Source organism: Bos taurus, chromosome 3 (assembly GCF_002263795.3).
Source record: "Bos taurus isolate L1 Dominette 01449 registration number 42190680 breed Hereford chromosome 3, ARS-UCD2.0, whole genome shotgun sequence".
Lineage (NCBI taxonomy): Eukaryota > Metazoa > Chordata > Mammalia > Artiodactyla > Bovidae > Bos > Bos taurus.
This window is the reverse complement of record NC_037330.1, coordinates 26,674,701-26,701,675: the sequence shown is the minus strand read 5'-3', so window position 1 is coordinate 26,701,675 and position 26,975 is coordinate 26,674,701. Positions and strand designations below refer to the sequence as shown.

The window sequence follows — 26,975 nt, the reverse complement described above, 5'->3', positions numbered from 1 at the left end:
CAGACCAAAGGGATTGAAAAAGAGTCCCTTACAAAGAATAAGAACCCCTGTAACATCTATATCTGAGAATACTATATAAACCAGCGAGTAGACGTGGCACCGGGAGCTACTCACCACATTACCAAAAACAAAAACAAGAAACCTAACTGGCAGGATGGTGCCATCTGCTCGAAAATAGCTAACGGACCAAGACTGCCACCTAGAGGCAGTCTGCCTCTGACAGATGGGCGACTCTGAACACTTCTGAAGTCCGACTGTGTTCTGCGAGGGCGCCCCAGAGGTCGGGTGCTGTCCGCTGTCTGGTGGTAGAGCAAGATGCGGCGAGGACAGCCTCAGCTCCTCCGTGGTTTATGGTCACCTGCAGTCCCCTTAGTCTATGGCTCCTGGGTGGATACTGAGCACAGGGGGCTCCAGGCAAGTGGGGGAGTAGTTGAGGTGTGGCTCCTTGATCCACAACAGGGGCACCCCATTCTTCCCCTCGGAGTTCTTGCTGGAGTTCCGGCTCTTGAAGCGCACCAGCAGGATGGTGATGATAAGGATGCCAAAGATGGGGAAAGGGTAGAAGAAGACGAAGTAGAAGAGTGCGTCGTTGGAGCAGATGATGGACTGCAGGGTGGAACCTGAAAAGGACAGACAGGGAGACAAGACATGAGGGCTGAGAACCTGGGTGGTTGCTCACTCCTGAAGACCCCACCCAGATCCGCAGAAGTGACTTGGAAGAACTCCCATACCCACGCTATCTTTCCCCTCTTGCCACTAATGGAGGGCGGACTACCCATGTATTATTCTCACACTCGTGTCTCTTCGAATTCGTAGTTGGAAGTTCAAACAAAGCCAGGCCTCCATTTCCCACTGTGAGTCAGTATTACCACTTGGAAAGCCACATAAGAAAGTGTAATTTACTGATTAGGTACTCAACTGTATCTGAGATGGTGAAGACACTACCTCCACTTCAGCTTGAACCTCCTTGTTGGTTCTATTTTACATGTCCCTTTGCATTCGGTTCTGCTGCCAATGTCCTTCTTTGGGATAGAACACATTCTCTACCTACCAGCTTCTGAGAGCAGGTTTACCAGAAATGATGGTTATTTGATTAATGTTACCAATTAAAAAGTCATTATGGCCCACTTACACATGTCTGCAGTGTATCTGTGGCTGCACAGAATGCAGTGTTAGTTGTTCCTGGATACAGAGGAGAATGAAACCCCACACCTCTCACCCCATCAAGGACTGCTCTGGACTGGAGCCTGGGATCTAGGAGAGTGCATTTTCTCTGTAAAAGAAGGCTGCTGGATGATTTCTGTGTTCTATAAAGCTTACTAAATTTGGATAGCCACAGTGGTCAGATAAAATATGGTCTAAACACTTTCCCTTGTACTTTTGGACAGTGGGTTATTCAGCAGATCTTCAGAGGGTCTAAAGTACGATTCAGGGGGTTGGGTGGTTTTTTTTTCTTTCTACTGAATAGCTGTTGTTCATCATTAAGAAAATTAGTACACATTTAAATGTATCAGATTTCCAAAGTATATGAGACTGGTGATATCAACCACTTTTGACCAATGAAACCTCAATTTCATAAGTTCTATCTAATAAACAGAAAGTTATCAAAGAAAAGAAAAAGCTGATGAAACTCAAAATTATCTGATACAATGTCATGCTGGGGGAAAAAAGCTGAAATTTCTAGCCTGTTTTTTAACTTCTACATCATAGGCTAATTCTACTGTAACAAACACCATTTTAGGTTGATCAGTTCCATATTTTGACAGAAGATCACTCAAAAGACTTCCTCATTAGAACGAATAATTCAGGTCAGTATGATGAAAACATTGTGTTCTGGACCATTCTGTAGCAACAGCTGCTGGTTAACTGCTGCTAAGCTCTTACCAGATGTCCTGTAACATCACTGGCCTTCTAGGCTGGTCTTCCCAACTAATCATGCAAAATCCACCTAATCCTCCACGTCACCCTCCAAAATAAAAATGACCCAGGAACTTGAGAAAAAGCAAGAAGGCAGTGAGGTACTTAGACTTCATTTTCTTTTCTTCTTCCCCTTCAGTTCAGTTCAGTTTAGTTGCTCAGCTGTGTCCGACTCTTTGCGAACTCAGCAGAACTCATGAACCTCAGCACGCCAGGCCTCCCTGTCCATCACCAACTCCCGGAGTCTACCCAAACCCATGTCCATCAAGTCAGTGATGCCATCCAACCATCTCATCTTCTGTCGTCCCCTTCTCCTCTTGCCTTCAATCTTTCCCAGCATTAGGGTCTATTCAAATGAGTCAGCTCTTCACATCAGGTGGCCAAAGTATTGGAGTTTCAGCTTCAGCATCAGTTCTTCCAATGAACACCCAGGACTGATCTCCTTTAGGATGGACTGGTTGGATCTCCTTGCAGTCCAAGGGACTCTCAAGAGTCTTCTCCAACACCATAGTTCAAAAGCATCAATTCTTCAGCACTCAGCTTTCTTTATAGTTCAACTTTCACATCTGTACATGAGCACTGAAAAAACCATAGCTGTGACTAGACGCACCTTTGTTGGCAAAGTAATGTCTCTGCTTTTGAATATGCTCTCTAGGTTGGTCATAACTTTCCTTCCAAGGAGTAAGCGTCCTTTAATTTCATGGTTGCAATTACCATCTGCAGTGATTTTGGAGCCCAGAAAAATAAAGTCAGCCATTGTTTCCACTGTTTCACCATCTATTTGCCATGATGTTGGGGTCCTTTAATGGACCGGAACCTTGTGGTCCGGAGTTGACGATAAGAAAGTGAAAGAGAGACAGCCAGAGGGAGGGGGAGAGAGGGGAAGAAAGAAAGAAAGAAAGACACGGGGACCCAAGCTCTGATGGAGCAAAGGTGCTTTAATGATCTTTCTGTGAGTATATATAGGCTGTTGTACAAGAAATTTCTTTCAACAACGATAAAGATCAGAAAACCAAATGTATAGTAACCATTACCAAGGGAACAAGGGATTGATAATGGTCACAAGGTCAGGAAACAATCCATATCTCAAGAAAGGGGATCGGAACTAAGCAGTTGTATCATAAAGAGAATGTTTACTGAAGGAGATTCAAGCCTGTCTCACATAATGACCTCAGTCCTGGGAGCAGCTTGCTGTTCCACTAGTTTCTGACAACAGAAACTGATAGGGAACAGAGGATTTATGAGAAACAGCATCTAGGAATCCTCCTGTTAAACATTCCCTGACAATTCCCCCTTATTTATTAGTAATATTTGTAAAAAGGGTTCTGACCATTAGAGTTTGTTTCGTTTTAACAATTTTTGCATGAAGGCAACAGTAGACAACAAATATAATTGTTAAGACAATCACCAAAATTACAGTTCCAGACCCGATGTTGTGAGTAATGCTTTGAAACCATCTGTGTGGGTCTAGCCCAGATAATTGATCAGCTAGTTGTTCAGCTAAAGTTTTCAAATTAGTGGAAGAGGGCAGATTTTTAGAAAACGTTTCAAAGATTTCTTTTTTTAAAATAATTGTACATTCAGAGAGGCATTATCATGTATGTTTTGTAAATGGAATTTGATTTGTTCCCAGTTGTAGGCACTATTATTGAATTGAATAGGAGTAACACAAAATTGAGTAGAATTCCAATCACAGTTTAGCATCACCTGTTTTTGTACATCTATTAATTGATCTCCAACCCATTTGATGGCTGTTTTTAGTTCCTGTATTTCATCTTGAATATCCTCATCTATCTGAGCCTGAGTGGCCCACATAGTATGGGCATCTTTAGTCCAATTTTGAATAAAATTATGTGTTTGAATTGGGGTTTGTAAAGCAACACCACTGATAGCAGCAGTGGTGCAAATAGCTATTAATCCCAAAATGCCAAAAACCAGCCTTCTAATGAATCGTTTGGATCACCAGAGCAATTTAGTAAGTAACCGGGAAGGAAGTCCAGCCATGGGATCTTCTTCCCAGGGTCGCTGGAGATTTATTGGTAACCACAGACTATGTTGAGATCAAAGAATCAAAAGGGATTCATTTCTTAAGGAAATAGAAGAGTTAAGGGGGCAGTCCTAAGATGGCAGAGGAATCAGACGGGGAGACCACTTTCTCCCCCACAAATTCATCAAAAGAACATTTAAACGCTGAGTAAATTCCACAGAACAACTTCTGAATGCCGGCAGAAGACACCTGGCACCCAGAAAAGCAGCCCATTGTCTCTGAAAGGAGGTAGGAAAAAAATATAAAAGATAAAAAGAGAAACAAAAGAGGTAGGGATGGAGATCTGTCCTGGGAAGGGAGTCTTAAAAAAGAGAGAGGTTTCCAAACACCAGGAAACACTCTAACTGGTGAGTCTGTGGTGAGCTTTGGAACCTCAGAGGGCAACATAACCAGGAGGAAAAATAAATAATTAAAAGCCACAGATTATGTGCCCAACGGTAACTCCCAGCAGAGAAGCAGTGCAGACGCCTGCATCTGCCACTAGCAAGCGGGGGCTAGGCAGGGAGGCGTGGGCTGCATTGCTTAGAGTAAGGACCGGGCCTGAATGCCCCGAGGGCAATCTGAGGGAACTAACTTGAGATAGCAAACCAGACTGTGGGATAGCTACCACACAAAAACCAGCTCACAGAACAAAGGACTGACTAGAGCTAGCCGGCTGCAGACTGGCCCATCCTCTGCCAGAGACAGGCAGGCAAAGGCAGCCAGAGCCGGAAGGGTGCAATCATGGCCCCAGAGAGGCATTATCTACCAATCTGCAAGCAGGCTTCGTTGCTAACCAAGACTTCTTGGGATTCTGGACGGTCAACATCCGCCTGAGATGGTGCGCTGGTTGTACACCCAGAAAACCGAGCAGCCAGGGACTGGGGAGGCGATAAGTCACAGATACCATGCTTGCCAAACACATGGTCACCTGAGCTGCTTGGACCTGGGAAGAGCACAAAACACAGGCCCAACTAAGTCTGTGCCTCTGTGGAGTACCCGAGTACCCGAACCTGAGCGGCTTAGACCTGGGAGGTGCATACAACCCAGGGCCGGCCTCAGACAGTTCCCGGCAGAGCAACCTAGAGCCTAAGCAGTGTAGACTGGGAAAGCACACACACCGTGAGCGGGGGCAAACCCAGTGTGGCCGAGACACTGCAAGCACACGCCAGTGATATTTGTTTGCAGCGTCCCTCCCTCCCCACAGCACGACTGAACAAGTGAGACTAAAAAAGTGTCCACCACCGCCCCCTTGTGTCAGGACACTGAAGAGGCCAGCAAAAAGAAGAAGCGAGAACAGAGGGAATCACCTTGGAAGTGACAGGTGCAAGAGATCAAAACCCTGTCGTTAGCAACGACTACATAGGAAGGGGCCTACAGATCTTGAGAAGTATAAGCCAGATCAAGGAACTATCTGAAAGTGAAGTATAGATGGAGAAGTCATGAGCCAAATGTAAGAATAAGACTGAAAGCCAGAGGCAGTAGGCTTACGTCCAAATCCTGAGAACACCAGAGAACTCCTAACTCCAGGGAACATTAATCAATAGGAGCTCATCAAATGCCTCCATACCTACACTGAAACCAAGCACCACCCAAGGGCCAACAAGTTCCAGAGCAAGACATACCATGCAAATTCTCCAGCAACACAGGAACATAGCCCTGAGCTTCAATATGCAGGTTGCCCAAAGTCACTCCAAACCCATTGACATCTCATAACTCACTACTGGACACTTCATTGCACTCCAGAGACAGAAGTCCAGCTCCACCCACCAGAACACTGACACACGCTTCCCTAACCAGGAAAACTGGACAAGCCACCTGTCCAACCCCACCCACAGCGAGGAAAGTCCACAATAAAGAGAACTCCACAAACTGCCAAATACGGAAAGGCCACCCCAAACACAGCAATATAAACAAGATGAAGAGGCAGAGAAATACCCAACAGGTAAAGGAACAGGATAAATGCCCACCAAACCAAACAAAAGAGGAAGAGATAGGGAATCTACCTGATAAAGAATTCTGAATAATGATAGTGAAAATGATCCAAAATCTTGAAAACAAAATGGAGTTACAGATAAATAGCCAGAGACAAGGATTGAGAAGATGCAAGAAAGGTTTAACAAGGACCTAGAAGAAATAAAAGAGTCAATATATAATGAATAGAGCAATAAATGAGATCAAAAACACTTTGGAGGGAACCAACACTAGAATAACAGAGGCAGAAGATAGGATAAGTGAGGTAGAAGACAGAATGGTAGAAATAAATGAAACAGGAAAAAGGAAAACGAATGAAAAGAAATGAGCACAATCTCAGAGACCTCTGGAACAATGTTAAACGCCCCAACATTTGAATCATAGGAATCCCAGAAGAAGAAGACAAAAAGAAAGACCATGAAAAAATACTTGAGGAGATAATAGTTGAAAACTTCCCTAAAATGGGGAAGGAAATAATCACCCAAGTCCAGGAAACCCAGAGAGTCCCAAACAGGATAAACCCAAGGTGAAACACCCCAAGACACATATTAATCAAATTAATAAAGATCAAACACAAAGAACAAATATTAAAAGCAGCAAGGGAAAAACAACAAATAACACACAAGGAGATTCCCATAAGGATAATAGCTGATCTTTCAATAGAAACTCTTCAGGCTAGAATGGCAGGACATACTTAAAGTGATGAAAGAAAATAACCTACAGCCCAGATTACTGTACCCAGCAAGGATCTCATTCAAATATGAAGGAGAAATCAAAAGCTTTACAGACAAGCAAAAGCTCAGAGAATTCAGCACCACCAAACCAGCTTTCCAACAAATGCTTAAGGATCTTCTCTAGACAGGAAACACAGAAAGGGTGTATAAACTCGAACCCAAAACAACAAAGTAAATGGCAACGGGATTATACTTATCAATAATTACTTTAAATGTAAATGGGTTGAATGCCCCAACCAAAAGACAAAGACTGGCTGAATGGATACAAAAACAAGACCCCTGTATATGTTGTCTACAAGAGACCCACCTCAAAACAAGGGACACATACAAACTGAAAGTGAAGGGCTGGAAAAAGATATTCCACGCAAATAGAGACCAAAAGAAAGCAGGAGTAGCAATACTCATATTAGATAAAATAGACTTTAAAACAAAGGCTGTGAAAAGAGACAAAGAAGGACACTACATAATGATCAAAGGATCAATCCAAGAAGAAGATATAACAATTATCAATATATATGCACCCAACATAGGAGCACCACAATATGTTAGACAAATGCTAACAAGTATGAAAGCGGAAATTAACAATAACAAAGTAATAGTGGTAGACTTTATTACCCCACTCACACCTATGAATAGATCAACTAAACAGAAAATTAACAAGGAAACACAAACTTTAAATGATACAATAGACCAGTTAGACCTAATTGTTATCTATAGGACATTTCACCCAAAAACAATGAATTTCACCTTTTTCTCAAGCGCACATGGAACCTTCTCCAGGATAGATCACATCCTGGGCCATAAATCTAGCCTTGGTAAATTCAAAAAAATTGAAATCATTCCAAGTATCTTTTCTGACCACAATGCAGTAAGATTAGATCTCAATTACAGGAGAAAAACTATTAAAAATTCCAATATATGGAGGCTGAACAACATGATGCTGAATAACCAACAAATCACAGAAGAAATCAAAAAAGAAATCAAAATATGCATAGAAACGAATGAAAATGAAAACACAACAACCCAAAACCTGTGGGACACTGTAAAAGCAGTGCTAAGGGGAAGGATCACAGCAATACAGGCATACCTCAAGAAACAAGAAAAAAGTCAAATAAATAACCTAACTCTACACCTAAAGCGACTAGAAAAGGAAGAAATGAAGAACCCCAGGGTGGGTAGAAGGAAAGAAATCTTAAAAATTAGGGCAGAAATAAATGCAAAAGAAACAAAAGAGACCATAGCAAGAATCAACAAAGCTAAAAGCTGGTTCTTTGAGAGGATAAATAAAATAGACAAACCATTAGCCAGACTCATCAAGAAACAAAGGGAGAAAATCAAATCAATAAAATTAGAAATGAAAATGGAGAGATCACAACAGACAACACAGAAATACAAAGGATCATAAGAGACTACTATCAGCAATTATATGCCAATAAAATGGATAACTTGGAAGAAATGGACAATTTCTTAGAAAAGTACAACTTTCCAAAACTGAACCAGGAAGAAATAGAAAATATTAACAGATCCATCACAAGCAAGGAAATTCAAACTATAATCAGAAGTCTTCTAGCAAACAAAAGCCCAGGTCCAGACAGCTTCATAGCTGAATTCTACCAAATTTAGAGAAGAGCTAACACCTATCCTACGCAAACTCTTCCAGAAAATTGCAGAGGAAGGGAAACTTCCAAACTCATTCTATGAGGCCACCATCACCCTAATATCAAAACCTGACAAAGATGCCACAAAAAAAGAAAACTACAGGCCAATATCACTGATGAACATAGATGCAAAAATCCTTAACAAAATTCTAGCAATCAGAATCCAACAACACATTAAAAAGATCATACATTATGACCAAGTGGGCTTTATCCCAGGGATGCAAGGATTCTTCAATATCTGCAAATCAATCAATGTAATACATCACATTAACAAATTGAAAAATAAAAACCGTATGATTATCTCAACAGATGCAGAGAAAGCCTTTGGCAAAATTCAATATCCATTTATGATAAAAACCCTCCAGAAAGCAGGAATAGAAGGAACATACCTCAACATAATAAAAGCTATATATGACAAACCCACAGCAAACATTATCCTCAATGGTGAAAAATTGAAAGCATTTCCTCTAAAGTCAGGAACAAGACAAGGGTGCCCACTCTCACCACTACTATTCAACATAGTTTTGGAAGTTTTGGCCATAGCAATCAGAGCAGAAAAAGAAATAAAAGGAATCCATATTGGAAAAGAAGAAGTAAAACTCTCACTGTTTGCAGATGACATGATCCTCTACATAGAAAACCCTAAAGACTCCACAGAAAATTACTAGAGCTAATCAATGAATATAGTAAAGTTGCAGGATCATAGAAATCCCTTGCATTCCTATACTCTAACAATGAGAGAACAGAAAGAGAAATTAAGGAAACAATTCCATTCACATTGCAACGAAAAAAATAAAATACTTAGAAATAAATCTACCTAAAGAAACAAAAGACTTATGTATAGAAAACTATAAAACACTGGTGAAAGAAATCAAAGAGGACACAAATAGATGGAGAAATATACCATGTTCGTAGATCGGAAGAATCAATATAGTGAAAATGAGTATACTTCCCAAAGCAATCTACAGGTTCAATGCAATCCCTATAAAGCTACCAATGGTATTTTTCACAGAGCTAGAACAAATAATTTCACAATTTGTAGGGAAATACAAAAAACCTCGAATAGCCAAAGCAATCTTGAGGAAGAAGAATAGAACTGGAGGAATCAACCTGACTGACTTCAGGCTCTACTACAAAGCCACAGTCATCAAGACAGTATGGTACTGGCACAAAGACAGAAATATAGATGAATGGAACAAAATAGAAAGGCCAGAGATAAACCCACGCACGTATGGACACCTAATCTTTGACAAAGGAGGCCGGAATATACAATGGAGAAAAGACAATCTCTTTAACAAGTGATGCTGGGAAAACTGGTCAACCACTTATAAAAGAATGAAACTAGGACACTTTCTAACACCACACACAAAAATAAACTCAAAATGGACTAAAGATCTAAATGTAAGACCAGAAACTATAAAACTCCTAGAGGAGAACATAGGCAAAACACTCTCTGACATAAATCACAGCAGGATCCTCTATGACCCACCTCCCAGAATATTGGAAATAAAAGCAAAATAAACAAATGGGGCCTAATTAAACTTAAAAGCTCTGCACAACAAAGGAAACTATTAGCAAGGTGAAAAGACAGCCTTCAGAATGGGAGAAAATAATAGCAAATGAAGCAACTGACAAAAAACTAATCTCAAAAATATACAAGCAACTCCTGCAGCTCAATTCCAGAAAAATAAATGACCCAATCAAAAAATGGGCCAAAGAACTAAATAGACATTTCTCCAAAGAAGACATACAGATGGCTGACAACACATGAAAAGATGCTCAACATCACTCATTATCAGAGAAATGCAAATCAAAACCACAATGAGGTACCATTTCATGCCAGTCAGAATGGCTGCTATCCAAAAGTCTACAAGCAATAAATGCTGGAGAGGGTGTGGAGAAAAGGGAACCCTCTTACACTGTTGGTGGGAATGCAAACTAGTACAGCCACTATGGAGAACAGTATGAGATTCCTTTAAAAACTGGAAATAGAACTGCCATATGACCCAGCAATCCCACTTCTGGGCATACACACTGAGGAAACCAGAATTGAAAGAGACACATTGTACCCCAGTGTTCATCACAGCACTGTTTACAATAGCAAGGACATGGAAGCAACCCAGATGTCCATCAGCAGATGAATGAATAAGAAAGTTGTGGCACATATCCACAATGGAGTACTACTCAGCCATTAAAAAGAATACATTTGAATCAGTTCTAATGAGGTAGATGGAACTGTAGCTTATTATACAGAGTGAAGTAAGCCAGAAAGAAAAACACCAGTACAGTATCAGTTCAGCTGCTCAGTCGTGTCCGACTCTTTGCGACCCCATGAATCACAGCACGCCAGGCCTCCCTGTCCATCACCAACTCCCAGAGTTCACTCAAACTCATGTCCATCGAGTTGGTGATACCATCCAGCCATCTCATCCTCTGTCGTCCCCTTCTCCTCCTGCCCCCAGTCCCTCCCAGCATCAGAGTCTTTTCCAATGAGTCAACTCTTCGCATGAGGTAGCCAGAGTATTGGAGTTTCAGCTTTAGCATCAGTCCTTCCAAAGAATACCCAGGACTGATCTCCTTTAGAATGGACTGGTTGGATCTCCTTGCAGTCCAAGGGTCTTCTCCAACACCACATCAATTCGGCGCTCAGCTTTCTTCACAGTCCAACTCTCACATCCATACATGACCATTGGAAAAACCATAGCCTTGACTAGACGGACTTTTGTTGGCAAAGTAATGTCTCTGCTTTTCAATATGTTATCTAGGTTGGTCATAACTTTCCTTCCAAGGAGTAAGCATGTTTTAATATCATGGCTGCAGTCACCAAGTGCAGTGATTTTGGAGCCCCCCAAAATAAAGTCTACCACTGTTTCCACTGTTTCTCCATCTATTTCCCATGAAGTGATGGGACCAGATGCCATGATCCTATTTTTCTGAGTGTGGAGCTTTAAGCCAACTTTTTAACTCTCCTCTTTCACTTTCATCAAGAAGCTTTTGAGTTCCTCTTCACTTTCTGCCATAAGGGTGGTGTCATCTGCATATCTGAGGTTATTGATATTTCTCCCGACAATCTTGATTCCAGCTTGTGTTTCTTTCAGCTGAGCGTTTCTCATGATGTATTCTGCATATAAATTAAATAAGCAGGGTGACAATATACAGCCTTGATGTACTCCTTTTCCCATTTGGAGCCAGTCTGTTGTTCCATGTCCAGTTTGAACTGTTGCCTCCTGACCTGCATATAGGTTTTTCAAGAGGCGGGTCCGTTGGTCTGGTATTCCCATCTCTTTCAGAATAATGCATATATATGCAATTTAGAAAGATGGTAATGATAACCCCATATATGAGACAGCAAAAGAGACACAGATGTACAGAACAGTCTTTTGGACTCTGCAGGAGATGGCGAGGGTGGGATAATTTGGGAGAATGCCATTGAAACATATATATTATCATATGTGAAACGAATCGTCAGTCCAGGTTCAATGCATGATACAAGATGCTCGGGGCTGGTGCACTGGGATGACCCAGAGGAATGGTATGGGGAGGGAGGTGGGAGGAGGGTTCAGGATGGGGAACACATGTACACCTGTGCTGGATTCATGTCAATGTATGGCAAAACCAATATAATATTGTAAAGTAATTAGCCTCTAATTAAAATAAATAAATTTATATTAAAAAAAAGGAAGATTTACAAGTATATAATTTGCAATTTATATAAATTATAGAACATAAAGTCTTATTGAATTGTAAATTTCCTACAGCTAGAACAAAAGGAAGAATACAAGCTTGTATGAAATATGATTGATTATAATGAAAGAAATAGTTTTTATGACTACGATTGGTCCCTGTGAAATGTCCAGTCCAAGTCCCAACTTCCTCCATGCTTGCAGCAAGTTTCCAGATGTCCCATTGTTTAGGCCCAATCTGTTTATCAAGGACGATTGGAGGACGAGGGAGGGGGGCATTCCATCATCAAGCCACCCAAGAAGTCCTCTGTCATGGTAATGTTCCATTGTAGTATTAGTAACCTTCTATGCTATTTGAGTAACAAAATCGCACACAGTGCTATTAATATAATCTGAGCAGTTAGATAACCATATACCATGGAGTCCCCAATCAACAATTGTATGATTAGCCATAAACATTAATTTTCCTGATTTGGCCTGACATTTGTCCCAATGAACAAGAATATATTTAAAGCTCTTATTAGTAAACCCTTTGCATAGTGTTCTTTGTTGTTTCCCTCATTCTTTCCCTAAAGTTTCAGTAGTATAAACATGGTTCATGGACAAAGAAAGGGAAGTAAATAATCCAAGCAATGTGTGGAAGTGCTTTTTTGGAGGCAAAACGAAAGCCCAAGTTTGTCGATTAACATTAATACATAATTTTATTGGGCCCATGCATAAAGGAAGGATTTCATAGCCTAGAAAAATGTTAATTAGTCTTCCTTCTTCCTCAGGATGAGAGGGCCCTTCCAAGCTTCAAGGAGGGGACACATGTGTTGAGTCATTAGTGGATACGATTGGTCCTATATCTGTCCATTCTGTAACCTACAATAAAAAGGGGGGTTAGGCCCCCCCTATAAGCCCAATAAGTGTGATCAATCAAGTCAGCCTGAGCGGGGGAAGCAAAAGCAAGCAAAGCAAGCACAGCAAAGAAAAATATTCTCAGGATTCCAAGGCATTCCCTGTTGAGAAATCAGATATTCAGTTTGATTAGTAAGGGTTTTTATCTGTCCCCAAGTAGAGAGATCATAAGGTCAGTGATGTAGAGTGTGGTTTTTTGGAAATTTTTAAAGCTGCCATGGCTTGTACTGGAATTTATTCTTCCTGGGGTTTTTGTTGTTTTGTCTCTAGTTTGAATGTTGGGGGTCCCCTTAGGTTGAATCTTCCGAAGAGGAAACCATGTGAGTTCGTTGGATCCATCTGGGAGAAATAGAAGAATATCCCTTTCCCTATAAGATTAGTTTCTTAGATTTCCATTGATTAATCTGTCTTGATACCAAATGGGCAAAGGAAGGGAGGTATCCTTCAATGTCTCGAAATGTTTTTCTGCTTTTGTCAAAATATCTCCTTGTAGTAAGTTTAAAAAATTTAAAATAAATAAAGCTATATTAACAACAGTTATGGAGAAGGCAATGGCACCCCACTCCAGTACTTTTGCCTGGAAAATCTCATGGATGGAGGAACCTGGTAGGCTGCAGTCGGTGGGGTCACACAGAGTCGGACACGACTGAGAGACTTTCCTTTCACTTTTCACTTTCATGCATTGGAGAAGGAAATGGCAACCCACTCCAGTGTTCTTGCTTGGAGAATCCCAGGGACGGGGAGCCTGGTGGGCTGCCGTCTATGGGGTCGCACAGAGTCCGACACGACTGCAGTTACTTAGCAGCAGTAGCAGCAGCAACAATAATTACAGAAAGAAAGGAAAGCGATAATGATGAAAACATTTCTAGGAAATATTTTAGTACAAAAGAAATCATCTAGAGATCTGTTTGGGGACTGGTATTTGGTTGTGGTTTTGAATTAATGGGTTGATTTCTTCCTTATTCAGTACATACATTTTTCTTGATATAAAAAGAAATAGGATCTGACTATTTTAAGTGGTTTGTGTTATTTGGGGCAAAGGATTAGGAGCAAACAGTTAAGCACTTTTTCCTAAGTGAAATTACTGAAAAGCTGATGCAGAACAAGTTGACAAATGAAACGTTGCTCACATCCGAATACCTGACCTTGTCCCTGGAAAAGAAATGCAGCCCAGTGGCTGCTGAATCTCTCTGTTCAGCGTGTTAAAGAAGATGATTGTACTTTCAAGACAGACTGGAAAAGAAGCTGAATATTTTGTATTTTTGATATTCTTAGGAACAAATAACTTATTTGGCAAATGATGTCTTTTTTATGTTGTTTTTTTTTGTATTGTGAAATAGGCAGTGAAGTTGATGTTATTTTAAGAATCTTACAGACTGGAAACAGAAATAAAGCTATATTAATAATAGTTATAGGCTTAAAGAATATATTGCATTAGAATCTAGTAAAGTCTGTTCTGGATAAGGAAGATAAGAGTGTTCCTGTGTATTTCTTATTTGATTTTTTACTTGCAGTTACAGTGTGTAATGTGTTTAATTATGTCTTGTGTTTGTGGATTACAAGGAATGTCTGTAATCTGTTGTAATAGAGAATGAATGTAAAAATTGTTTTAATTTGCTTAGAAATATAGGCAGGCCATTGTTTGTTTTTATAGAATTAGGTGTTCTCATTATCGCAAAGTAATTAATAGGTGGGTTCTAATATATTGTGTAGTTTCACCTCAGAGAGGTGTGGCCCATATAAAAGAAGCATTTGTATCAATCAAGACATGTAAGAAGGAAGAGGAAGAAAGTTCAGGGCAATGAGTTACATCCATTTGCCATAAAACTTTCTTTCATTTGTCATAAACCTTTTGTGTATTTTTTTTTATTCATTTTATTTGCCATTTCTTATATCTTTTTATTAAAAGCATATATCTTTTCTTTGAAGTGTCTTGTTAGCATTTTATAGATTGGTGAATATATTTATATTTTATAATATATATTTATTTATATATATATTTGTATTTATTAATAGTCTAAAATCTCTTTAGTTTTTTAGTAAGAAAAAATGTTTTGTAAGAGGAAGTTAGCATTCAGTAATTCATGTTTTAAAATCTTACTTCATTTGGAAATGACCTAGCTATTTAATAAACTTTTATTATTTAGTTTAGTATAACTCCAGAAACTTAAGTTACCCCAATCCTAAGAGATTATTTTAGATGATTATAATAATAGATTATTCTATGAAAAATATAATTATTTTTAATAGAGTTTATCTAAAAGTTTTCATCTCATTTATATATTTTATATATATATATATATAAAGAGCTACCTTTTTGTTGAGAAATTTAGTTCACCTTAAACCTAGGCACAATAAAAGTATTATATAATGTTGATGACTTAAGACATGTCTTAATTAGATTAGCAAATAATTATATATAAATTATATTTATATTTAAATAAACATTATATTTACTATTAAATATTTTTCAGTTCATGTGGACTTGAATTTAAATAGAGATTAATTTCATATTATCTAAAAATAAAGACATATATTGAGACATAATTTAGATAGATAGGCATAGTTTTCCGCTTGAAATTTAAAATATCTGTCGTGTTTTTTTTGAGTTCCACCAATTTGTTTATGGCTGGAGTCCTAGATGGAGTGGGCTGTGTATCCCAAGGACATGATAAGAGTTAACTTTAGGTTTTTTCTTAGGCCTGTTTTTGTTTCCCAGGCAGAATTGGAGTTCCAAAAAAGTATTTTAACAAGTTAACCTTTTCCTAACCGCACATGTAAGAAGAATCGGTTTTGCAATTTCAAAAAAGATTTTATTTTAATCAGTTTTCTCTGGAGTCTAAAGCAATTTTGTAAATCAATAATAATAATGTGCCAATTTTGAGGAATAAGTAATAGGTGATGGGATCTCCGGTTGTAATGTATCCATAGGTTTCATAGATGCATTAACCTTTTTTAAGGTCTGTTAAGAGATGCCATTTGTTAGATTTCTTTTTTATAACAAAAAAAGGAGAATTCCAAGGACAGCAAGATTCCTCAATATGTTTTAATTCTAACTGTGTGTCTATAAGTTCTTTAGTAGCCTGTAATTTTTCTTTTTTAAGGGGCCATTGCTCTGCCCAAATAGGCTTGTCATTCTTCCAAGTTATTTTAATAATTGCTTTGTTTGTTAAACGAGTAGTGGTCCTTAGGAAAAATGTGGAATGTATATCTGAGTTTGCCATAGCATAAGTAAGTCCCTTCCTATTAGATTAAGGGGTGCATCTATCACATAAGGTCTTAATGTTGCAGGCTGGCCTTTTGGTCCTTCATATGGGTAGATTTGTACATTTTGATAAATTTCTTGTACTTTGGTTTGAGAAATTCCTGCAATTTGGTAAGAGCTTTTTGTATAGGCCAGGATTTGGGCCATAAGTGTTTGGAAATAACAGTAATATCAGATCCAGTGTTGAGGAGACCAGAAAATCTTTTACCATTAATTTTGATATTTATTTTTAGTTGGGCATATTCAGATACCAATGATGTCCATAAGGATTATTTTTGATCTGTACTGTTGAATCTGCCTGTTCGTGTGTCATTAGAAGAGTTAATAGAAGTGTAAGGCAAAAAAAGTAATTGAGCAATTTTGTCCCCCTTTTTGAATTGCCACAGAATCTGAGATGACATCACAGTTTGAATCTCTCCTTTATAATTTGAATCAATTATTCCAGGGTGAACAGTAATTCCTTTAGAAGTCAAACTAGATCGGCCAAGTAAAAGACCGAAGGTTTGTGGGGGCAGAGATCCAAAAAGTCCAGTAGGTACTCTAGAAGGGACTGTTCGAGGGTAAAGGAAAAAGTCATTTAGGGCTGGTATACGGACGGCAGCACTGCCGGATGTTGAGGGTTTGAGGGAAAAGATAGAATTTGCCCCTGGTTTTTGTTGTAGGGGACCTGGGGGGTGCCCTGTTTGGAGTTTCCTGGAATAGGTTTTCCTTCAATATCAAATTTAGATTTACAATCTTTGGCCCAATGCATTCCTCTACAGCAGCGAGGGCAAATTCTTGGAGGTTTTTTATTAGCCTTCTTAGGGCAGTCCCTTTTTAAATGGTTTTTATCTCCACATGTAAAGCATCCATCATTTCCCTTTTTAAAGATAGCAGCCATTGTCTTAGCTAGCATTTGCATCTTTTAAGTTTCTGATCCTAAATTGTGACAAGCCTTCAAATAATCAATAATAGTCCCAGTTTCACGAATTGGAGCGATAGCTCTTAAACATTCCTGATTTGCATTCTCATAAGCAAGTAATTTCTCTAGCTGTTTCTTGGTTTCTTCTCTGATTACAGTATGGGAAATAGCAGTTTCTAATCTAGCTAAAAAATTAGCATAACTTTCATTAGGTTCTAACAAAGGAGAGACTTCTGGAGTTGCGCCTGTTGGCAAAGGAGGAGCATTTGGAGCAGCCGGGGCAGGGCTAGTAAGAAAATTTTGAAATATTTTATGTTGTTCTAATTGGGCCTTTTGTAAAGTTTTATCACCTACTTGATATTCATGCAATAAGTATTCAGTCTGTTGTCAAATATCGTGAGGGCTAGAATTACCTTGAAATGGCAGAATTACAGCTTTCATGAGAGCCCAGAGGGGCCAGAAATCAATCGGAATATTTTTTCCCTGCCTGGTGGCTCGTTCAACATTTTCTTTGACCTGGTGCCAAATTTCTAAATCAAAACTGCATTTATCAGGGAACCAAGGATTACATTTAACCATTGTTTGAAAGCAAGCCTCTATTCATTGACGCGAAACCAAAAATCCCTGCTTTAAACAAATGGTGAAGTAAAGTAGAGAAATAATGGGGCTTTCCAGCCGTTTGACCCGTGTCTTAGTACTTACCAACCTCAATAGGCCCTGACCTCAATAAGCCTGGAGTCACTCCGTCCAAAATGCCACGTATACCAGTGTCCGTGTTCTGGGTGCCACTTGTTGGGGTCCTTTAATGGACTGGAACCTGGTGGTCTGGAGTCCGTGATAAGAAAGTGAAAGAGAGAGAGCCGGAGGGAGGGAGAGAGAGAGGAAGAAAGAAAGAAAGAAAGACACGGGGACCCAAGCTCTGATGGAGCAAAGGTGCTTTAATGATCTTTCTGTGAGTATATATAGGCTGTTGTACAAGAAACTTCTTTCAACAATGATAAAGGTCAGAAAACCGAACATATAGCAACTGTTACCAAGGGAGCAAGGGATTAATAATGGTCACAAGGTCAGGAGACAATCCATATCTCAAGAAAGGGGATCGAGACTAAGCAGTTTTGCCGTAAAGAGAATGTTTACTGAAGGAGATTCAAGCCTGTCTCACATAATGACCTCAGTCCTGGGAGCATCTTGCTGTTCCACTAGTTTCTGACAACAGAAAACCGATAGGAAACCGAGGATTTATGAGAAACAGCATGTAGGAATCCTCCTGTTAAACATTCCCTGACACCATGAAGTGATGGGACTGGATGCCATGATCTTAGTTTTCTGAATGTTGAGCTTTAAGTCAATTCTTCACTCTCCTCTTTTACTTTCATCAAGAGGCCTTTTAGTTCCTCTTCACTTTCTGCCATAAGGGTGGTGTCATCTGCATATCTGAGGTGATTGATATTTCTCCTGGCAATCTTGATTCCAGCTTGTGCTTCCTCCAGCCCAGCGTTTCTCATGATGTAGTTTGCATAGAAGTTAAATAAGCAGGTGACAATATACAGCTTTGACGTACTCCTTTTCCTATTTGGAACCAGTCTGTTGTTCCATGTCCAGTTCTAACTGTTGCTTCCTGACCTGCATACAGGTTTCTCAAGAGGCAGGTCAGGTGGTCTGGTAGTCCCATCTCCTTCAGAATTTTCCACAGTTTATTGTGATCCACATAGTCAAAGACTTTGGCATAGTCAATAAAGCAGAAATAGATGTTTTTCTGCAACTCTTTTGCTTTTTCAATGATCCAGCGGATGTTGGCAATTTGATCTCAGGTTCCTCTGCCTTTTCTAAAACCAGCTTGAACATCTGGAAGTTCATGGTCCACGCATTGCTGAAGCCTGGCTTGGAGAATTTTGAGCATTACTTTACTAGCGTGTGAGATGAATGCAACTGTGCGGTAGTTTGAGCATTCTTTGGCGTTGCCTTTCTTTGGGATTCTTCCCCTTATGTTGCTGATTTGCTAAAGAGAGACTAAGTTGGATATTCTAATGAGTCACAAGGTAACATCTAACAATATACCTGTACATGGTTGTTGTTGTTCAGCTGCTAAGTCATGTCTGACTCTTTGCAACTCCATGAACTGGAGCACACAGGCTTCCCTGTCCTTCACTATCTTCTGGAGTTTGTGCAAACTTATGTCTGTTGAGTCAGTGATGCTATCTAACCATTTCATCCTCTGCTGCTCCCTTCTCCTGTCTTCAGTCTTTCCCAACATCAGGGTCTTTTCCAATGAGTCAGTTCTTCGCATCAGGTGGCCAAAGTATTGGAGCTTCAGCTTCAGCATCAGTCCTTCCAATGAATATTCAGGGTTGACTTCCTTTAGGACTGACTGGTTTGATCTCCTTGCTGTCAAAGGGGCTCTCAATTTGAGTCTTCTCCAGCACCACAGTTCAAAAGCATCAATTCTTCGGTGCTCAGCGTTCTTTACAGTCCAACTCTCTCATCCATACGTGACTACTGGAAAAACCGTAGTTTTGACTATATGGACTTTCGTCAGTAAAGTGATGTCTCTGCTTTTTAACACACTGTCTAGGTTGTCAGCTTTTCTTCCAAGGAGCAAGCATCTTTTAATTTTGTGGCTGCAGTCACTGTCTGCAGTGATTTTGGAGCCCAAGAAGATAAAATCTGTCACTGTTTCCCCCTTTTCCCCATCTATTTACCATGAAGTGATGGGGCCAGATACCATGATCTTAGTTTTTTAATGTTGAGTTTTATGCCAACTTTTTCATTCTCCTCTTTCACCCTCATCAAATATATACATGTATAATGAAATCTAACTAAAATTTAATCTGGTGGAGCATCAACTTTATTATAAAGATGAGAGGGTATATGATCACTTTAATTCCTATAGCCATTTTTTTTTTCCCACAAGGGCAATCAAGAGTCAGTTACTTAAACTGGTGTGTCAAATCCTAAATGCCCATAACAGCCAAGAAAACGGCTTAGCAATCCCCCATCAAGCTCTGATTTTTCTTCCAGACAGCTAGAATCAACAGTGACACCCTCCCCTGAAAACTTTAAAAACTTACTTGTGTCCAGAACGCGGATGCCGATGGGGGCCGACTCCTCCTCGGTCAGCCGGTACCATTCCTTTTGAGGGCTGGGCAGCCACTCCTCCACACGGCAGGAGTAGTTACCCGTGTCCTGGGGGCTGGCCTGCAGCACGGTGAGCCGGTAGAGGAGCGGGGAGAGCATCTGAAAGCGGAGCCTGCCCTCCCAGGGGCTACCCTCTGGGCCAAAGACAGCATCTGCACCCACGCTCAGCAGGGCTGTCCGCTCTGTGGGGTCCTCGTCCTCCTCTTCATCCACCTCCACTTCCTCCTCCTCTTCCTCCTCCCCATCTTCTGGGCCAGGGCTACCCCTCTTTCCTCCAGCTTTAGTCCTCAGGGAGTACCAGGCCACGGCAAAGCGGGAGTCCTGGCTGGAGCGAGACACGATGCTACAGTCCAGCTGGAAAGCTGCCTTCTCGAACACCGTGGCATTCGGGACCACTGTGTCCACCTGCAGGGCAGCATCTGGGGGAGACGAGGCTGTTTTAGTTTCTGCTCAAAACAACTAAATGTCCACCATTAAATATGTTTTAGGAATACAGTAACGTACAAGAGAGTTCCATGCCTCTATTGAAAGGAATGAGGGGGCATCGTGTACAGAGAGGAGGAAGGAAATTCAAGAAAAACTGTTAGAGTACGGCACGCTGTGTACTCCACACATCACTCTGCAGAAGAAAATGTGTGTGTGTGCTCAGATACTCAGTTATGTCTGACTCTTTGTGACCCCACGGACTGTAGCCTGCCAGGCTCCTCTGTCCATGGGATTTCCCAAGCACGAATACTGCAGTGAGTTGCCGATTCCTACTCCAGGGGATCTTCTTGACCTAAGGATCATACCCGCATTCTCTTGAATCTCCTTCACTGGCAGGTAGGTTTCTTTACCACTAGCACCACCTGGGAAGCCCCACGGAAGAAAATAGAAAATACATTTTATTCCATTTGATTGGAATATGTGTGGAAGAATTCACAAGGAGCTGGTAACATGGATGCTTATAGGAATCCAGAGGGAGAGGGGCAGATTTTTCACTGTGACCCCTTGTAGTGGTTGAATAGATTTCTGCCCAAAGTCATGTCCACCTAGACTCTCTGAATTTCCTTAATTGGAAATGGAATCTTTGCAGACATACTTTAGTTAAGATGTGCTCATAACTGATTTGGGGCAGGCCTACATATCAGGAGAGAAGAGGGCACACAGAGACACATGGAGAAGGATATAGAAAGGCAGAGACAGATTGGAATGATGTAGCCACAAGCCAGGGAACATGGGGCCATGAGAAGCTGAAAGAGACAAGGAAGGACTCTTCCCTAGGAACTTCAGGGGAGCAGAGCCCTGATAACACTTTGATTTCACCCTTCCAGCCTCCACAACTATGAGAGAACAGATTTCTGTTGTTTGAAGCTACGAAGTTTGTGCTAATCTGTTATGATGGCCCTTGGAAATGAATTCACCCCCTTAGCAGCTTTTGAATTTAAACTGTGTGCATGTTGGTTGTTGGCTACAACACAGGAAACCCAAGGAGATAAACATTCTCCAAGGAACGAAGCCAAGCAACAGACAATAAACCTGAAAGGGCTCCTTACCCCGAGTATGGAATCCCCAGGAGGATAACATGGACAGTGTCCTCTCAATGGACGTAGGAGATGCAGTCCAACCACTAAGAGATAACTGAACAAGTTAAGTCGTATCCCACAGATGCCACCAGACGGCTCTATCTGCTTCTTTTGCAGGTTTGGGCTCTCTAGAGTAGGTTCTGGAGAAGGCAATGGAACCCCACTCCAGTACTCTTGCCTGGAAAATCCCATGGGCGGAGGAGCCTGGTAGGCTGCAGTCCATGGGGTCGCTAAGAGTTGGACACGACTGAGCGACTTCACTTTCACTTTTCACTTTCATGCACTGGAGAAGGAAATGGCAACCCACTCCAGTGTTCTTGCCTGGAGAATCCCAGGGACAGAGGAGCCTGGTGGGCTGCCATCTGTGGGGTCATACAGAGCTGGACACAACTGAAGTGACTCAGCAGCAGCAGCAGCAGAGTAGGTTCTAAACGTGTAATTCATTCCCTACCTCCTCCCTTTGGCTCTGTTTATGAAATGCTCATGCAAGATGCCAATGTAGCATCAACAAAAATAGACTGAATCAGATTCTACTTGGATGACGACCAAATAGGAGCCTTTCCCAAGTGCTGCCCTGGGCTTTCAATGAATTGGCTGAATTGGCTTGCAGGTGAACACAAAGCTAGTTACCGCCACTCCCTTGGGGCTCTGCTAAGCCCCTCCACATTCCTCTCTGCACATACGGAATCTCGTGTGCACCACTGGACACAAAGCTTAGGAACCAGCTATAGGTGATGCACACGGTGCATCAACCCAGCTATCACCAGGGATGCGTGGTGGGGCACGGTGGGGAGAGGGTGCTGGTGGTGGCAGGAAACGCTGCAGGGGCCAGAGGGCAGAAAGTGGCAGGACAGGAAATAGGTTTGCAGGCAACTCAAACTGTCTCACTCATCAGCTTATCCCTCCAGGGAACACAGCTGATGTGCCAACAGAGAAAGGCTGTGCTGGCCCGAGTGAGGCATTGGACCCATCATGGCAAGGTGGTAAGGGGCTGTGAACATTCAGTTCCCCAGAAGGGCCTCTTCCATCTAGTCTCCCTTTCTGTCTTCTAGTCTAAGGCTCACAATTTTTCGGAGCCCCTTCAAGGGGCTTCCCTGGTAGCTCAGAAGGTAAAGAATCTACATGCAATGCAGGAGACCCAGGTTTGATCACTCTAGTATTTTGCCTGGAGAATCCATGGACAGAGGACCCTGGAGGGGACTAACACTCAAATGCCTTGTTTATGTTAATCACTCAACACAAGTTTTTTGAATAAAATTAATTTTCACCTTCCCACAAGCCCAGTCCCCTTAACATGCCTCTTTACCAACTTGGTTTTCTGCATCTGTCCCCTTGTAGAAGAGGCGAAACCATCTCCCTGATCAGCCTTTAACACTCTTTTCCTTACTTTCCCATGTTTAAGCTACAAGAAAAAAGTTTGTCCCTGCCCCTCCCAGAGGTCACGCTGATACTTCCAACCTGTGACCTAGACCAGTGACTCTGATCTGTGGTCCCTGCTCTGGGGGAGGAATGTGGTTTCCCCTCTCCCCTGGTGAACCAAACACAACTACTAATCTATTCAGCAATAGTCCCACCCTGAAGAAGCACAAGCCGGAATCAAGATTGCTGGGAGAAATATCAATAACCTCAGATATGCAGATGACACCACCATTATGGCAGAAAGTGAAGAGGAACTAAAAAGCCTCTTGATGAAAGTGAAAAAGGAGAGTGAAAAAGTTGGCTTAAAGCTCCACATTCAGAAAAATAAGATCATGGCATCTGGTCCCATCACTTCATGGGAAATAGATGGGGAAACAGTGGAAACAGTGTCAGACTTTATTTTTCTGGGCTCCAAAATCACTGCAGATGGTGATTGCAGCCATGATATTAAAACACGCTTATTCCTTGGAAGGAGAGTTATGACCAACCTAGATAGCATATTGAAAAGCAGAGACATTACTTTGCCAACAAAAGTCCGTCTAGTCAAGGCTATGGTTTTTCCAGTGGGCATGTATGGATGTGAGAGTTGGACTGTGAAGAAAGCTGAGTGCCAAAGAATTGATGCTTTTGAACTGTGGTGCTGGAGAAGACTCCTGAGAGTCCCTTGGACTGCAAGGAGATCCAACCAGTCCATTCTAAAGGAGATCAGTCCTGGGTATTCTTTGGAAGGACTGATGCTAAAGCTGAAACTCCAATACTTTGGCCACCTCATGTGAAGAGTTGACTCATTGGAAAAGACTCTGGTGCTGGGAGGGATTGGGGGCAGGAGGAGGGGATGACAGAGGATGAGATGGCTGGATGGCATCACCAACTTGATGGACATGAGTCTGGGTGAACTCCGGAAGTTGGTGATGGACAGGGAGGCCTGGCGTGCTGCAATTCATGGGGTCACAAAGAGTCGGACACAACTGAGCAACTGATCTGAACTGAGTTCCTTCAGTTTCCATATTTCATAAGCAATGCAAGGCGATTCTTAACTCTTAGAGCTCTTTTATTTCCAATCTTCTATATGTTCAACTTATATCAGAAAAAAAAGCTCTGAGGTACATCTACATAAAGAATCTTAGGCAAGCAGTAAAAATGGTGGTCATGAAATGCTTTCAATGACAGGGGGAAAGACTCACAAAAGAATGCTGGGGCTGGGGGGGAAATCACATGAAACAGTAAGATGCTGACTTCATTTAGAGAGAGAGAGACACACAGAGGGAATATGAAGATATGTTGTTTACTCGTAAGCTGTGTCTGACTCTTTGCGACCTCATGGTCTGTAGCCCGCCAGGGTCCTCTGTCCATGGAATTCTCCAGGCAAGAATTATTGGAGTGGGTTGCCATTTCTTTCTCCAGAGGATCTTCCCAACCCAGGGATTGAACCTGCATCTTCTGCCTTGGCAGGCAGGTTCCTTACCACTGACCCACCAGGGAAGTCCATGAAGATATACAGACAGTGAGATTACAGACTTTTTTTTTTGGCCACACCATGCGGCAGGATCTCAGTTCTCCCACCAAGTATCGAACCAGCACCCCCTGCAGTAGAAGCTCGGAGACTTAACCACGGGACTGCCAAGAAAGTCCCTACAGATAATTTTTTATTTCAAAACTGTATTTTTCTATTTTCCAAATGCTGTTATTAGTATGATCACCTTATATAATCGGAGAAGGAAGGGAGGCAGGCAGGCAGGCAGCTGGTTGATCCGGGCTACTCAACTGGCTAAACAGGAGGCGGACTCGAGAGGCTGTAGACTTAGGGGCCACACTATGAGCACACAGCGTGGCAGGAAGGAAACCTGGGCAACCACTCGGTCTGCTCGACACGCTGGCAGCGTGACACTTCTCTTTAGGCTTCAGTTCTCTCCAGAGTAAAACCCACACTCAGGGCCCTGGTGAGGACTGAACATGAACTGCCCCCCTGTGGCTGGGAGGGATGCAGCTGGCTGCCTCCTCCCATGCCGCCTGGGGCCTCATGTGGGGATCTACAAAATGGGTGGGAGGAGGAGGGAGACGGTGTTCAGCTGCTGCATCTACCATTTGTCTTTGGGGAAAGACATGCAGCGCACTCAAGGCAAGGGGGAAAGGGGAAGAAAGCTCATGGGAAATACGTCTCAAAGCAGAGGCAATTCCCTCTCCAGCTTAGGCAAGACAGGAGGACAGAGATAATGTCCTCTTCTATAACAAAGGCTGTATCTGCTCGCTGAAGTGTGTGCCATGATGTGTGGGGCGGGCATAACCGTGAGGCTCCAGGATTCCACCAACAAAAAGAGCTGCTCTACTTAGATGTGAAAGCATTATGAAAGCTTCCCTTGGCGCCAGTGACCACAAACAGAACCCTGGGATGCTGAGAACATAAGACAAAACATTCCTCTGGATACAGGTCCCAGTGCATTTCTGTCCCATGTCCTTCAGGGGCCTGTCCTTAACTGTCCTGTGGTCTGATAGGAATGAGTGATGACATGGTGTTTCAGAGGACACAGGAATCCTGCACATCTTTGCTTTAATTATGTGTTTGAATATAGAACAATAATTCTACCCAGTAATTATGCACATTTGGGTACTTTAGAACCAACAATAAAGAAAAGCATGAGGCTGCACAGAATAGTCATTAGCACCAATAAAATTATTAGGAAGTGAGAGTGTAAAGGCTACAGCTACTTCATTTTCTATTTAAATCATATGAATCAATTCTTTTCCACTGAAAATCCACAAACTGAATTTTCAGAACCACATGATTATACTGTTTCAAGATTTTTGCCACCTGTCTGAATCTGAATGTATTCTTTGAAAAGAAAATATTCTACTCTATATATGGGCTTCCCTGTGGCTCAGTAAGTAAAGAATCCACTTGCAATGCAAAAGATTGCCTACAATGAGGGTTAGATCCCTGGGTCGGGAAGATCCCCTGGAAAAGAAAATGGCAATCCACTCCAGTATTCTTGTCTGGAAAATCCCATGGACAGAGGTCCATGGGGTCACAAGAGTCGGACACGACTGAAGCAGTTGAGCACTGCTCTGTGTAACAGGCTCCAGATTCATCCACTTCACCAGAACTGACTCAAATGAAGTAAGTCAGAAAGAGAAAAACAAGTGTTATATATTAACACATATCTATGGAATCTAGAAAAATGGTATTGATGAACCTATTTGCAGGGCAGAAATGGAGATGGCAACCTAGAGAACAGACTCTGGACACAGCGGGGAAAGAAGAGGGTGGGATGAATTGAGAGAGTAACATTGAACAGACATTACCATATGTAAAACAGGTAAGCTAATGGGAAATTGCTATATAACACCAGGAGCTCAAGCCAGTGCTCTGTGACAACCTGGAGGGGAGGGATGGGTGACGGGTAAGAGGGAGGTTCAAGAGGGAGGGGACATAGGTACACCTATGGCTGATCCACACTGTTGTATGGCAGAAGCCAACACAATAATGTAAAGCAACTATCCTCCGATTAAAAATAAATTTTAAAAAATATTCCAGGCTCTGGAATAAGTGACAAATGTTATTCTAGTTAAGAAATGGAATCACCTTAGGCCAAAGCCAGATGTGCAGTTTTTCACTCACTAGGGGGAAAAAAGATCTCAGACACTTGTGAGTGCACGTGTAAAACGTAAATGCTCATACATTTAACTGCAAGTAACTAATTAATTCTATTAATTTAATTAACAATGGGTTCATTTTGAAATTAATGTTATGCAACGCATAAACTATCACAGAGAGGAACCACCAAAGGGAGGGGAGGCCTG

General features: G+C 41.6%; 1 protein-coding gene across 1 annotated transcript in view; it reads right to left on the bottom strand.

Annotated features, from left to right (window-relative positions):
* Positions 1-369: 369 nt before the first annotated feature.
* IGSF3 (immunoglobulin superfamily member 3) overlaps positions 370-26,975 on the bottom strand; it is a gene marked incomplete at its 5' end in the record, with an annotated part of 60,703 nt that continues 34,097 nt past the window's right edge. Inside the window, 2 exon segments of the mRNA NM_001192700.2 lie at positions 370-620; positions 20,127-20,612. Coding sequence (NP_001179629.2) covers positions 370-620; positions 20,127-20,612 — 737 coding nt within the window.